Consider the following 15,375-nt stretch of genomic DNA (forward strand, 5'->3'; position numbering starts at 1 on the left):
TTTCTAAGTGCATTATGGTCAATGATAGATATTCACAAGAGAATGTGTAAGACCACAAGTTATCTGAGAAAATACAGGAAATTGGGGGGTGAATTTCAGTGCACCTCGAACATTTTTTGAGCCACAGGGAGGTTGGGTGAATGTCTGAAGGATAGAGGTGCTAGCCTGGTCAATGATACTGAAGCCAAGCAAAAAGAAAGTCTGACCTTAAACATTTCAACTCTAAGGCCCAAACAAGTACCTACTTTCCATTAGGATCAGTTTTATACTTCTGTACATTTGCTTTGGCTAAATTTTCACTCACAGTTGGTGAGCCCTCTCTTTAATAAATCCCTACAAACAGTTTTCAAAAGTGGTTCAGTTACCAAAGTCCTTTTGTTCCATAAGATATGCATTAACAACGTCACCTATGCACCCACTGAATGATCCCTTTCTTTTGATATACCTCATAATTAGGGTGCGGGCTAAGAGAAGCCATAATCAACTAAGGAAAAACTAGAATTCAGATGGTGTATACTCTATTCCTTTGGGGCTCATTATTTCCGTGAAAGCCCTGCTGTTTTCATGTTATACTGGCTGTGTGGGACAGCGTTAATTCTACATTTCTGTAACACACGTCCAATTCATGTCTCCCCCTACACAACCACTTACTGTTTTGGATTGGAGGACCAGTCTGGTCGTCAGACCCAATCCTCACAATATATTTGATAACCTACGAACTGTGGGTCCCCCTCCCAAAAAAGATAGCAGCCAGCCTTCTGCCCAGAAAAGAATCTTTCTTTGGGCATCGAGAACTCCAAGGCTGCGCTGAGGAAATGGACATGTGTGGGTGTGTGCCTGCTCAACCGCTATCTAGTGAGTGTGATCTCAGTTGCTGGGCCCCCTCCAGCCACCTTCTGCAGCAGCAAAGAAAAAGGGGAGCTTTCCCATCCAGCAGGGTGTTAAACGTGGGCACCCTCAAACGCTGACGCCGAGATGTGCCCACTCCTTCCCCCACCCCTGGCACTTCCTGCTCATTGGGCCGGTGGTATGAAACATTTAGGGAGAGAGGAGGACAGAGAGCTCTGGAAACACCACCTTCGGCTCTTTAGGGAGGAAACAAACCACATACATCTGAAGGTGATTAATTGTCTTTATTGGAGGAAAACAAGAAGTCATCAATCTCGTTATCATTATGATAGAAATCCTGATATGTGTACATGATTGTCAAGGCAGAGAATCATTTGCTACATGGGCCCATTAACAATTTTGCAGTGCCGCAAACCTAGGTGGGTTCAACTTCTTGCAGAGTTGACTACATGCATGGAGTAAATGCACAGTTTCCCTTCTTTTGGACAAGCATGTTTTTATGGAAAAATTGAACCAATCACAAGCCTGGTAATAAGAGACACGGGGACGTTCCCGGGTTTGACGTCGTAGCTTCTGGAAAACACGCTCACTGTTGGGGGTGCTGCAAGAAGGGCAATAACGTTACCCGTAGTGACTAGACCCAATTTAGAAACTGTTCCAAATTTTATTCTGGACAGGCCTTTTATGTCTTCCAACCTGAAGATGGGATTAAGACAAATGATCTCTGAAACACGCCACCTCATCTTTCAAAACAGAGACACTGTTGCGGCTCTCCTGTCGCCATTTGGACACGTCTGATGCCACTCTGAAGGCCAGTGTCCCTGGGAAGGACACTGTACAGTGTACAGGACAGTCATCTAAGCAGAGGCTCCTCTTCCTGCTTTCTCTCTCCCGAAAGCTTGGCTGCCAGCCCTGCCCCAGCACCCCTGCTCCCCGAAGTGCAGGGCTACCAGGAGGACCTGGGAATCTCAGTCTGTCCAGATTAAGGTTTTCCTTTGAGAAATAATTTATCTAGTGTTTGGGGCTTTCGAGTCCCTCATGATGTTTTATCTTTATGACTAAAGCCTCAAACACTCTTCTCATTTTCTTTTTTCCTGTCCACAAGAAAATAAAATCACCTCTAAGTAAAATAATCCGGTAAATGATCAGAAGACATAATCATCTTATGAGAAGTTCCCCGGAGACCAAAAGGTTTAAAATGGATATGGCGAATGCAGAAGCGGCATTAGTACAGAGGGTGAATGCAACGGTTTGTCCCTTTGGTGTAGAAAGATACAGACACCGAGAAGCCATTCCACACTTTGCTTTGTCCGCAAAACCAGACCTGGCAGCCACATGCTGCGGGTTTGGCTGCCAAATGCACAGCCTTTGTGTTTGCAGAAGCGGAGTCCCCCAGAGGCACAAGCCAAGCTGCTCCTGCTGCCGGTGGCAGGGAAGGCCGGGAAGGGCTGATGTGCCTTCCCATCTGATTGGGCGCAGAGCAGGAGGCAGGCCAGGCCTTGGCCAGCATGCAGGGCCGACTTCACAGTGGGGCTGGGCTCCTGCGCCCACGCCCGGGCTGCAGGTTGGGATGCACTGGGACCACAATGAAGCTTCGGGCTGAATGGGGCATGGGCCTCTGTCTTCCTCTTTCCCCTCCCAGCCTGCTGTCCACAGCAGAGGTTTTCCAGCTAACTCATCTGCAGACTAGTTTTCTTGGCGTCTTCGGGAAATAAGCTCCCTTTGGGGAATCTGCCCAATTCACCTTTTCTATCTCAACATTTTCAGCTCTGAAAATCAGAGGATTGGAACGCATTTTTGCAAATGTCAGGTACATTTGCAGCCCCAACCTTGGACCAGGTGCCCCCCAAAAGAGTGGTGGGTTACATACAGGTATGTACAGTATTTTTTTTAAGAAACAAACTGAACAGTGTTTGGTCTGGAATGTGTTTAAGGACAAGGCAAACTTTGCAGAGTGTGAGAAGATAGAAAGCGGAAGTAGTATTGTTTCAGAAGAACATGCAAAAGTTTCGTGCATTGGTTGAATCAGAGACCTTCATTTCATTTGCCAGAAGTGACTGTGTGACCCTGGGAAAGAGTACGTCTTATTTCTGTTTGTGGAAGCGGGAGGAGCTGCCCTTTGCTGGCCCTCACTTTCCTTTCACGTATCCAAAGGAAACCCAGCAGTGCTCTGTGGAAATTGCACAAAGTAGGGAGTGCTGCTGGCAAGCACAGAGGCAATAACCCTAGCTCTCCTGTCTTCAGCCCTGGAACGATGGTTCCAGAGTGGCTTCTCCAGTGTGAAGGATCCATACCAGCCAAGGCTCTGGGTGGGCCACAGGGCCGTGCCGGCCAATGCCTTAAAATACTGGCCAGCTGCCTGTGTTCTGGCTGCTCTTATACATACCCGCACTGGCATCCTAAGAGAGGCAGGAGGGAGCTGCTGAACCTAGTAACACTGTGTGTGTGTGTGTGTGTGTGTGTGTGTGTGTGTGTGTTAGGGGCTATCACTAAACATTTAGCCTGGACATAGGCAAAGGTGACAAAGATGGCTTGACCCACAGACCTGCCGAGTCTGGCCAACTGTAGAAGGGCATGAGGACAACAGCCAGGAAAGTTGTTGTACCATCAGGCAGACCTACAGGGACACCCGGTGGGCTTGAGGCTGACTGTGCGGAATGCAGACTCGCAGCACTACGTGGGCAGCAGGGCCGAGGGCGGGCTTTTGCAAAGCTGGCATTTGGAGCCACCTGCTTGCCTCTCCAAGGCAGCATCCTTGAAGCCTCCTTGAAAAGTGGTTTGCCCTGGGTTACACACTGTGCTCACTCTAGCCCACACACCTATCCACCACGTGGGGAAAGGACGTGGCCCGGTTTGCCCGGGACGTTGCCAGTTTTAGCACTGAAAGTCCTACATCCCGGGAAATCCTTCAGACCTGGGCAAACTGGGATTTTTGGTGACCCCACCATGATAGGTCTTTGGTTTCAGATTTCCCTGGTCAGAGGGACGTCTTCCAGCACTGGCTGGGCCTGGTTGAGGTACTCTCTGGCCATCACTGCAGTGGCCAGTATCCTGCTTGCTTGGCAGGTCACCTCTCCTCACCACCCTAGATAAATGGATTCTTTTCCAAGGCCGTTTCTTTCTCTTCCCCCGATAACATCAGAAGAACAGGGTAAAAATTTGCAGAAACAACTTATGTGAGCCAGAGGCCATTTGAAGTATAAGATTAGAAATGCGTTTTTAAAAAAGAGAGAGAGAGATTCATTTTAAAACTGCATAGCTGAGAGCAGAGCTTTTGTGTGGGACCCCTCATGAGAAACGAGAGCTGGGTGGGAAGTTCACTTGAAACTAAATGACATCTTGTTCCTTCTTGTTCCTTGTTCCTTAAAGGGGGCTCTTAAATCTTTGCTGGGTGGGCATCTTCTTCAGAGCAAGTCCAGCCTCTGAAGTTTAGTCTTTAGTCTCGGGGGAGCAGGCTTCTTAATTTCTGACCGCTGAGGACAAGAGGTCCCTAGGGTCTCCGGTTGGCGAGGGGTTTGCTGGAGAAGCTGCCAGGAGAGGTTGTCTGCAGGTTCCCTCCCAAAACTGCTCCGGAGAGAAGACAGGCCTGCAGAACCACTAAGCTGTCTTCTTAGAGAGCTGCCCCTCCAAGGAAAGGGAGAGAAAGAGACGGAACAGAAGTAAAGTGCACTCTTCGCCTTGGAGACAGCTTCTCGATCCTCTTGTTAGAATTTTTTAAAATACCTTTAAATTCCCCTTGGACGGAAAAAAAAATCTCTCAAAGGTTAACATAAAACTCTACTATCGACAAGCAAAAGATACAGGTCATGTAACTAAGAAGTATATATCGAAAGGACATATTTCTTAAAAGGAAAAAAATAAAGCCCTAATGCACAAAATATTTACCAATACTTAAATAATCCAGTTGAAACCTCTTTTTGTCATTAATGAAAAAATACAACATAGACGGTTGCCTATACTGAGAAGAGCCGAAAAGACAGGAGTTGGGGAGAGGACAAAGAAGGTTCTGATAGAGCATTGCAAGATTCGTATATACAGCACCAGATCCTGTTAAATCAGTTCCCTGGAGTCAGTACAGTTTGTGAGAAATGAACACTTCAGAATTGCAGTATAAAATATGGCCATAAAAAAACTTCTGTCTTCCAGTCCTGTGCAGGAAGGCGCACCATGCAAGGTGGGATCACTCTGGAGTGGCTGGTGGCACTGGTGGCCCCCGGGGGCCCCATTCCCTGGCCATGCCCCCCGGGCCCCACCTCCAGAGCCAGTCACTTGCTTCCAGAGTGTACTGTCGTCACAGTGGTGGGCCTCGGTCTCCGCTCCGTTCCCACTCCTGGGACCCCCGATGAAGAGGAAATGAAACTACAGAGCGTGGAGGGGGCCAGACCTGCAGGGGGACAGTGGACACAAGGGGTTCAAAACTTCAGAAGGAAATACTCACCCCCCCTTCCCGCCGCAAGGGTTTGTGGGGGCCAAACTTCTATGCACTTGACTCTAAATTTTCACCTACCTATAGGAAAACATTTGCAATGTGTCCAAAATGCTTTCTTAGACTCAACTCTCCCCTCCTTTTTCATTATAACTGCTTTGCATTTGAATATGACATGGTTTAGCCTTCATAATAGGATAGATTCCATTTACTGAGCACTTACTATGGACTAGGCATCGGGCTAGGTGTTGAATACATACCGTCATTATAAGAACTGTTTATTTCTTACATAGCTCCGCGAAGCAGGGATTTTAAGAATGAAAAAAGAATGTGATGCCCCCTTCTGATCCTGCCTGCTGTGCTGTCTGTACTCTTGGCTAAGAAGCATTTGTGACACAGAGCACTGAAACTGGGCTGTCCCCCTATTCCTGTGTGAGCTCAGCAGTCCCCTGGCCTAGAAAAACTCACACGCTGCACTACAATGCTCCCCAGTGGATGTGTTGGTACCAGAAGGTCCTGATGTGGGATGAATCCTGTTTCTTAGTTCCAGTAGTGTATCTCCCACCATGAACTTGTAGGCTCAGACATAAGGAGATCCATAAAATAAATTACTAAGATGGTTTTGCTGTCAGAGCCACTGTATGAATCTTCAAAGAAATGACCGATTGTGGGGTTCCCTTTGACCAGAGGGTGGAAAGGATCTACGCTGACATGTAAACGTGGGTCTACAGTAGTCTGCGATTGGGTCAGGGAGATTTCTTGGGAAAATTTAAGGGCTGGACATTCCCGAATGAGATGGGAGGACTATTTAGAGAGGAAGGGAACCCTTTTCTGAGGGAAATGGGAAGAAATGTGATGCCCAGAGCGAGACCAAGCCGAAGGGTGCTCAACGATTAGGGAGATGAGGGCCGATGGGGACCATCAAGGCAGCTTGTCTGAAGTGAGAGGAGCCAGTGGAATGGCCTAATAAGAGATTAAGTTAAATATACAGAGGGGGCATGGGAGAGAGAAACAAGGAGAGTGTAAGTCTGCCCTCAGTGATGTAATATTCCATGTAAAGAGGAAGGATAATGAAATATTATTACTATTACTCTGACTGCAAAGCCAATGCACTTAACATAAATCAGCTCCAATTATCATCATCCTCATCAAAAAATATCAATTAAAAGTAAGTGAGATGAGGCTGTCCTGAATCTCTGCCCTCCTTTCCTCAGCCCCCCAGAGTCACTGAACAAGAAGAAGCAAATCACAGGGGGAGGAGATTGATCAGAACGTGTCTGGGCTTTGTCCAGACAGACAGACATAGAAGAGACAGACATTTCCTCTATAAATGGAAACAATAATACCTAAGGTTGTGTATTCACATTTAATTTTTTTAAAAATTAAATAATGTCCTCGGGTTGTTGGGAGTATTACATGAGATGAAGTTTTGAAAGTGCCTGAGAACCAGCAGATACTCAGCAAACAGTCCCCTCCTCTCCATCCCAGATTTGTCTTAAATGCCCGTGGACAAGCGCTGGTTTTGCTACATACGCACAATCTTTTTGGCTGGCCAAACTGAGGCTGCTCGAAACACCTGCATTTGAACTGTCCAGGCTGCTGCCGAGATGCAGTTTCCTCATATGTCTCACCACGGCTGTGGCATTAAATGCTTGCTGAAATGTAAGAAAGGAAAAAAGCAGACAAAATATTCCAGTGAATTAGAAAAGACTCAGACTGTCTCCCATTGTTCCTCCTGTTCCCCTAAGCATTTCAAACATCTTAAAATGTTCTCATGATACTCTAGAGAAGAAACTTATATTGCCTCTTCTTCCCAAAGTATGCAAATTTATTTGACCCCTCCCCCCATCAAAATATATTCTGGAGATTAAAAAAAATATTTTTCTTCTGACATAATAAACAGAATAAATGTAAACCAATTCTCTCCACAATTCAAGAGAAGGGATATTATAATAATATAATATCTTAAAATAGGATGTTTTAAAATAGTTTTTATTTTCTTATTATTGGTGCTTTTGTCCTAAATAATAGCATTTCCTCTGAATAAAGTAGGTCAGTGGAATTAATTTTGTTTCTTTATAGTCCCTCATGGCAAAACAGCCAGCTCTTAATCACTCATGCTGTTGGGAACACAAGGTTTAGGTCACCAGTCGACGATCACGAAACCTCAATGGTTTAAATCCATCACATTTTTACCAGAAAATTTTGATGAGTTCCTGTTTTTTGCCTTTCATATCACTTTAATAAAAGTTGACTATTGAAAGTTCCAGCAAAGTAAAGGAAGACAACAGGGATTATGTTCTTAAGAAATAGCACATGAGTAAGAGCTGGTGCTATTGCTATTTTTGAATCACAGAGGAGAAATGTTGAATCACATACTTGATTCTTCCACACCATGATATTCCCTTCAAGTCTTCATCGTTATCGGTTAAAATTAGCAAAATTATTTGGGTGAGGTTCTGGGGATTTTCATCCAATTGGGTGACAGTAACTTTTAGAAATCAGAAATGGTCAAACTGTAGGGCAAGTTTCATGTGAGTAGTTAAGCTTACTGGGAATTTAACAAACAGAAGACTTACTCTCCATTTGCTTTTTGCGAAGTTCTTCCGGATCTGGGCGCTGACGGACTCGTGGATGTTTTTGTTGAGGGCTGTGTCACCGGCGATCCTGAAAGCAAGGCAAAGATGCTTCTTCAAAAGAGTTTTTTGGGGGGCTCTGGCACTGGGCCCCAAGCTGCTTTCCCAGGGAAGTCTTATCTTACCCCTTTCCTAAGGTTCCCTGAGAGGCGAGATTCCCACTGCCCTTCCAGGCTGCTTGTTTCACCCTATGGCTCTTGTCTGAACGCACACAGTCCACCACCACCGCAAGCCAAGTTTGGTCCTACTTCTGTACTCTGCATCCTCTCCAGGATGGGTCGGCACCTTCCCAGGTTGACCTCTCTGCCTGGCTCCTGCTTCTTCCCTTTTTGATCCCAATTCCTTCTGACATCAGAATCCACGATGACAACACAGCCTGAATTCAGTTTCCCTTCCTTCTCCCTCCCTCTCCCTCTACACCAGCTCTCATCCTGCAGTGTTTCACCTCCGAGGTCTCAAACGTGTTCCCTGTCTGTTCTGACCGCCAGATCCCTATCCAGGGCCGTCTTCCCAGTTTCCTCCTACCCAAGGCCCCTTCTCTCTGCTCTTCCCATGACCTCTGCTCCATGCACTTGCTCACATTCCTGGGCCCCCAGCTCCCTTCTGGCTCCATCCCAGAGGAACTGAGCCCTGCCACATTCTACTCACCAACAACCACACCAGGCGCCCCTCATCTTCTCTGTGCTCAGGGAGAGGTTCCCAGCCTTAGCTCAGCCCTGCTTGGCATATCGTCTACTCCTGCATTTCCTAGAAAAGTTCTCAGAACTGCCAGGACCACGTCCACTCTACATTGAACTGGTTCCTTGACATTACTGGGCATTAGTTCTTCCTCGTTTCTGAGTCTTCTGTGAGCAGGGAAGAAGGTAGGTTTGTTCTTTACCTCCTGCTTAGAGTCCCCCTCATTCTATTACTTCCTCCCTCTGCTATACCACCTCCCTCTTCTCTCTCTTGGCTTACAATCTTGGGTCTTATTGATCCCCCGGAGGTCGCTCACAGCTCATTCTCCCACACATCCCATCTCACCCTCAACACCATCCTCCCTCTACGTTCAACCACTTGGCCTTCCCCCCAGTTTCAGAGGAAGCTGTGCTTTGCTCTCAATCTTTTCTGGGCTTGGATCCTTCCATCTTGCCTTTCCTTTAGCACCAAACTATTAACTTCTAAGTTGGTATCTGATGCCTAAGAAATAATTTCTTGAATCCTGGAAAAGTTAAGGGGCAGATAGATGCCAGGGACACTGATCATCCTTCCTGGCTGGAAGGTGACCGGTAAGTGGGGAAACCTGTCATGTCCCAGACCCGGATGGCCCCAGATCCAAAAGAGCCTGGATGCCACAGACTATTACATCCAACTGTTTTGGGAAACGAAAGGAACAACCTTAGGGCTTATCCAGACAAGAAATCATCCCTGAATAAAAAATGTTCCCACCTGCCCAGGCTTTCACTTTAGAATTGAAAACATAGATGACGGACGGGACATTAAGTCTGTGCCAGGCTGGGCCTAAGTTTAGCATACAGTCTGATATTCCTAGCTAAAAGCCACCCCCCCTTAATAGACTTCTCTTTTTCCCAGCAGCTGAAAATACTTAGCCAAGAGGACACTCACAAATGAACCAAAGTGAACCAGGTTTCCATTTCCAACAACTGTCAATCGCCCCCTTTCCCCAGACACACAGCGACAAATAGAAATAGGATATCTGAGTGAGCAAATCCATCCGAAACAAGAGTAGCGAGGAGGGAGGGGACTGTAGACATCTTTATGAGGCTTTTTCTCCCTGACAGCTAATGTGTTTCCTCCTGCACCTGTTTTTTAAAAAGCTACGTCCTCAGAAAAGGATGCCAATTCCAACTTGTCAGTGGCCAGCTCTTTCTTGGAAACGAGAGGGCAGAAGTGGTAGGAAGTATGGAATTCCTTGGGCTGAGCACTGCCACAGGGCAGAGCCAGGCTCCAAACCAAACAGACCAGTGAGGGGGTCAAGGAGACTCCCTTCTCTGTGGGTTAGCATGGGCCGAGATGTAAGGAAAATGCAAACTTGCAATCACTTTAGGAATGTTCCGTGCTCATTTCCCACAGTCCTGGAGTATGCTGCAGCTGGGTAAGGATCCAGCAGGGTGGACAGGGGCCCAGAGGCTCCCGTTAGGCAGTCTTCTTGGGAGGTGCAGCCATCATGGGCCACCATAGCACATGCTCTTCATCAAATGGGCACTGCAATGGAAATGGCGGCTGCTGCTCCTGATGAGTCAGCAGATTTACAATGACAGCGTATGAAGCTCACGATGCTCGCTGCTATTAGCGTCATCATTATTCATCAACAAAACTGGAGGCACAGAATCTTAGAATTGGAAGGGATCATGGTTGTCACCTCTATTGTCCTAGGAATTGAACGCCTCTGATACAGAAGAATTTCCTTAAAAATCTGTACACACACACACACGGAAAGCTATGGGCACCCACATTTCATTCAGGTCTCTTATTCTCCCTCGTTTTCTAGTTTTAGCCCCTATACTAACACTGTAGATGGGATTTATATAAATCGTGCTTTGTGAGGCCTGTCTTGTTATCCCCTCTCCACACACAGATCATCACACTCATCCTTCCTTGCCTTTTGGTGTTTTTGTGTTTTGTACATGGTCTGCTCTACCTCCATGGCTGTGATTTTGTGTTTTTCCAGACACTTGCTCAAGACAGGCTTGGTGATGCCTGTGTGTATCCCAGACTCCTGGGCTGCTGCCCCATTCCTAGGGGCAACCACAGCTCTGCTGGCTTGAGCCCAGAAGAGGGGAGGGGTCTCCATGAACACTGAGGAGAGGGCTGCAGATGCTGCCCTGGCTTGACCATCGCACGATGTCCCCCCAGGTAGGCACAGTGCGTTGCCATGGAAACGGCATCTGGCTAAGTATCACCTGGGGTGCTGATACCCAGGACTGTCACTTTGATTTGCTGGTCAATGAAACTGGAGATAGAGGTTCAGAACAATCCGAACCAGATAAATGAACCCCATCAAGGTGCTTCCCTGAAACTAGAAATGGATTCCTATCCTGCCACTTGTCATTCCTACTCTTTGGCCACCAGCCAGCATCCTGTTGGTTCCCTACCATGCACCACCAAGAGAAAGGCAAAGCCTCCAGTGATCAGGCCTTGGGAAACACCTGGTAAGATGGGCTGGCTGCCCTCTATGAGGACAACTTTGAAAAGAGCCCTCTTTGGTCTGGAATGGTCTGTTTTGAGGCTAATGGAAGGTGTCTGTGACTTCCAGACGCCTCTCCTGGCCCTAGGTGGCCTTGATTAAGCCGGAAGAGCAGGTGTAGAATAAGAGATGATGCCCTCTGGATATCATCAATGTGCCGAGACCACAGATTCCAGAATGGGGATGTTAATAAAGCTAGGCTTCGCTTGAATAATCACTCCACTTTCTGCCAGCTCTCAACTGAATCCACGTTCTCTTTTGCCCGGGCAGTTTTACATCAAAGAAACAAGTATATCATAAATGCAGGCAAGTGGGGTGTTTCAGTGATGCTTGAGTCAAATGCATTGGTTCTTATCAATTTCCAATGTTTGACTTCTTGGGAATTTTGAAATTCACAGTGAAAATTATAAAGCATTGGGAAAAAACCACCTCTGAAGTAAGAAGGCATTTATCCATGTAGCTCACATGCTAATATGTCTTAATGTGACCCAAGCTGATGATTCCGAAGTCTTCACCTCTTTCCTCAGCTCCAGACTCATTCAGCAAAGCGCCCACCACAGATCTCCACCTAGATGACTCCTGCACCTTCCTCATTCTCTTTCACTCAAGCCTGCTTGTTCTCCCAGCACAATCATCCTCCCAGTCCCTTAAACTGGAAACTTGGGGATAACCTCAGACCCCTCTCTTTGCCTCACTCCACCCACCAGTGGTCTGCCCAGGAGCTGTAGCTTCCCCGCCCCTGGAGTGTCTTTCGTGGTCTTCTCCATCCTCTCCATCCCTGTTGCATTGGGCAGGCCACGTCCACCCTTCTCTGGGCCAGCCTCCTCTCTGTCTCTAGTCTGCCTTCCTGCCACCCTCCCATGCCCATCTCCCACAACTCATCCTCTATTCTGCAGCCAGGCTGAATTTTCTAAAATACAAATCTGATCAACCTGCTTCAAATCTCTCAGGGGCCCCCACTGCCCAATGGGAAAAGAACAAATTCCTTGGTACAATATTAAAAAAACAGTATAGGTACCGCTGTTATTTATGATCCCAGTTCTACAGGGGATGCCCACAGGCTGAGGAGCTTGCCCACATGGTAATAAATGGTGAAGCCAGGACTTGAACTCAAGCAGTCTGCACCAGAGCTCACGCCAGACCTCTGCTAGTTCTGCCTTCCTTTCTAGTCTCAACTCCTACCTTGCTCCTTTGCCCAGTCTTACTCCAGAAATACCAAATACTGGGGTACCGAGGATGGATGTGCAGTTTAAGCCTCCATGCATGGCCCAGGTCATTCGCTCTACCTGGAATCCCCTCCCCACCCTGGATGGTTTGGGAAAAGCCTTCTCTTGGTGCCAGGCTCAGCATCTCCGTGAAGTCCTTCTTCATTCTCCTAAGCCCACCCTGCCCCCTCTGTAGGGCCCCTCAGTAAACCTGACCTCACTCTTCTTTAGTTTTTCAAAAATATCTGGTGAAGGAGATATTAGGTTTTCATTGGCCTCCTTCCCGCCTTCCACAGAGCAAGGCTGGATTAGTGCACAAGAACTAGGAAGCAAATCACTTCCTCTCTTTTGAGGTCATCTTCCTCCTCTATGAGATAATCCCCAAAGTCTCATACATACTAGATAAACAGGCCCTGGGGATGTGATGTACAACCTGACGACTATGGCTAACACTGCTGTATGGTGTATCTGAAAATTGCTAAGAGAGTAGATCCTAAAAGTTCTCATCACAAGGAAAAAAACGTTTTTTTGGTAACTACATAAAGGTGATGGATGTTAACTAAACTTTGTAGTAATCATTTCACAATATATACCTGTATCAAGTCATTCTGCTGTGTACTGATACAGTCTTATAAGTCAATTATATCAAAATATATAAATAAATATACAAATTTGTTTCTACATATTTATATATTCTATTACATATTTCTATAAAATATATTTTATATATATATTATATATGTTTTATAAAATATATAAAACTAGGAAAAAAGTCTCATACAGCTTTAAGGGCCTATTGTTTATGCAGTAAGAAAACCTCTACTATCTTCATTGTCACATACTTTGACCTACGGCCCAAAATGACTTACTAAAAAATATCAAGATGATATACAATCAAAACTGCCTCCTTATTCAGAAACTTTCTTCCTCTTTTCCTTCTTTTGGCATTGCGGTTAAGAGCATTCATTTTGGAATCTGACAGTTCTGGCTTTGCCATTAGCTGGTTGTGTCATCTTTGCTAAGTTATTTTATCTTTCTACATCTATTTCCTTATCTCTGAAATAGAGATAAAACCTACCTTACAGGGTATTCTAAAGAAAGTAAATGAGATGCTATTTTAATGAGATAATAAATGAGATGCAATTAGCACAGTGCCTAGAACACAACAGGTGTCAATAAATGACAGCTGTTACCATCAATGAAAATGCTGTAAAACTGGGTCATGACACCACCTGTAAGCAGGTCTCCTCTGGAAGGTTAACCGGCCTGTAAGACTCTGGAGGAAATCCTACAGGAGATGGTGGAACACACAAGGGGGCGGTTTTCTAGAGCACTTCTTAGGGGGGACTTCTGAAGTCAAGGTCTGTCCGCTTATTTCTATTATGTTGGATATTTTATTACTGCTGGCCTTTGTTTCAGAATGGATGCTCATGTGCTTTAATAATTATAGCTTAATGAAGCATTTACTAGGTACCAGACACTGTGCTAAGCCCTTCACATGCATTATCTCAATTATTTCCTACGTCAACATTATAAGCGAGATATGGCTGTTCTCATTTTAAAGATAAGAAAATTGAGGCTCAGAGAAATTAGGTATAAACCCAAAGTCACCGCTAGTTGACAGTGAATTTGGCTTCAAACCTAGTAATGTGGCCTCCCAGGCACTGCTAAAAATGGAGTCTGGAATGCCATAAACCCTCAGTTAATCCCTCTGGAGTTGAAGAAACCTAACTCGAAAAGCATCATAAAAGAAAAAGAATATATAACGTCAATTCACTCACCACTGAATAATAAACTCAAGGAATAAAACTCTAATCTTAATGCCTCCTTGGGGAATCACCTTCAATAAAAATGATCCTAAAATACTTCATGGAAAGTGAAAAAGCTACAGCTCTCTTTTACACACTTAGTCATTAGTGCCTTCAGAAGATTGTGTCCTGAGGGAACAGAAGAATCCACCTGTTGGCTTGGGGAAAGGATTACAGCCACTGGCCTGAATGAAATTATTAATCATCCCTGTGGCTTTCACAATGACAACAGCCAACACGAAGTTTTCTCTGGGAAGGCGTTAGAGGACACGGTCTTTCTAGGGTGATCTTTCTTACCACGGGTGCCGAGCTGCCTGCTCACACGTGTATCTTTTATTTGGATCTTTCTCCATCAGATTCCGAATGAAGTCTTTTGCTGTTCAAAAAGAAAGCAGGAGAGAAGAGTCAGTCTATGGCTTGAGATATAACAATATGATACCACCAGGTCTTTGAGAGTGTCACGGGCAGCACGAAAATTATAAGACTAGCCCTCCATGGACCCTAGGGCACCTTGGACACAAAGGCAGGTGGTACCAGCATTTGGTGAAAAGGCAAGCCAAGGTTTGGGACTCTGAGTGGTGACCTGCAAGTGAAGAGGTAGCCAAGCCAGGCCTGGGACCCTGACTACCCAACTCAAAGTCTTTTCCCTCTTGAAGCTAGTGATATCTGGTTCAGAGAAGAGGTGAAACATCTTTGTCATCACGTGCCTCTCATTCTGCTCACTGCTACCCTGGGGAGCTGTTGTGTTGATGCCCTCTCCATATTTCAGACATCACTGATTGAACGAAATCCCCTGAATACCTATGAAGCCGGCCAGGTGCTGTGGATACACAGCCCTCAAGAAACCCCACCTGCAGCCCCCTTAGCCGATTACAAAGAGCAGGAATTGTGAGGCAATGAGACGTGCCCTGGTGGGGAAGTGGAGAGTGCCTGGAGGCCCAGGATGGAGTATGACCCAGAAGCAGGACACCAAGAACATGATGGACTGGGTCACAGAACCAGAAGATGGCACCCATGTGCCAGGCCGGAAATCTGTATCATCGGAGGGCCTGGCAGCTCACTGCCCCAGGACTGGGCTCCTGGGGAAGGCTGTGCCCTTCCTAGCTCAGAAATTAAATATTCCCCATGTGGCAATTTCCTGTAAGCCTTGGAGAACGGTACTCCAGTCCCAGGTTTTGGAAGACTGAGGAAGAAAGCAGGGTGTTTCCAGTCAGGAGGAATTAACACAAATAACAAATGCCCTATTTGAATAACTCATCAGGGA

The 15,375-nt window shown here is 46.1% G+C and overlaps 1 protein-coding gene across 3 annotated transcripts in view; it reads right to left on the minus strand.

Annotated features, from left to right (window-relative positions):
• Positions 1 to 1,114: 1,114 nt before the first annotated feature.
• CAMK1D (calcium/calmodulin dependent protein kinase ID) overlaps positions 1,115 to 15,375 on the minus strand; it is a 408,286-nt gene continuing 394,025 nt past the window's right edge. For 2 of the 3 annotated variants that reach the window (XM_004425363.3, XM_087420822.1), the window contains exons 8-11: positions 14,409 to 14,487; positions 7,855 to 7,942; positions 6,813 to 6,930; positions 1,115 to 5,233 (exon numbers count right to left, since the gene is read on the minus strand). In XM_004425363.3, coding sequence (XP_004425420.1) covers positions 5,115 to 5,233; positions 6,813 to 6,930; positions 7,855 to 7,942; positions 14,409 to 14,487 — 404 coding nt within the window. In that variant the 3' untranslated portion in view covers positions 1,115 to 5,114. Of the gene's footprint in view, positions 5,234 to 6,808; positions 6,931 to 7,854; positions 7,943 to 14,408; positions 14,488 to 15,375 lie in introns of all 3 variants that reach the window. The other variant, XM_087420821.1, reaches the window with a different exon arrangement.

This window comes from Ceratotherium simum, chromosome 32 (genome assembly GCF_057802395.1).
Source record: "Ceratotherium simum simum isolate JZ-2026a chromosome 32, ASM5780239v1, whole genome shotgun sequence".
Taxonomy (NCBI): domain Eukaryota; kingdom Metazoa; phylum Chordata; class Mammalia; order Perissodactyla; family Rhinocerotidae; genus Ceratotherium; species Ceratotherium simum.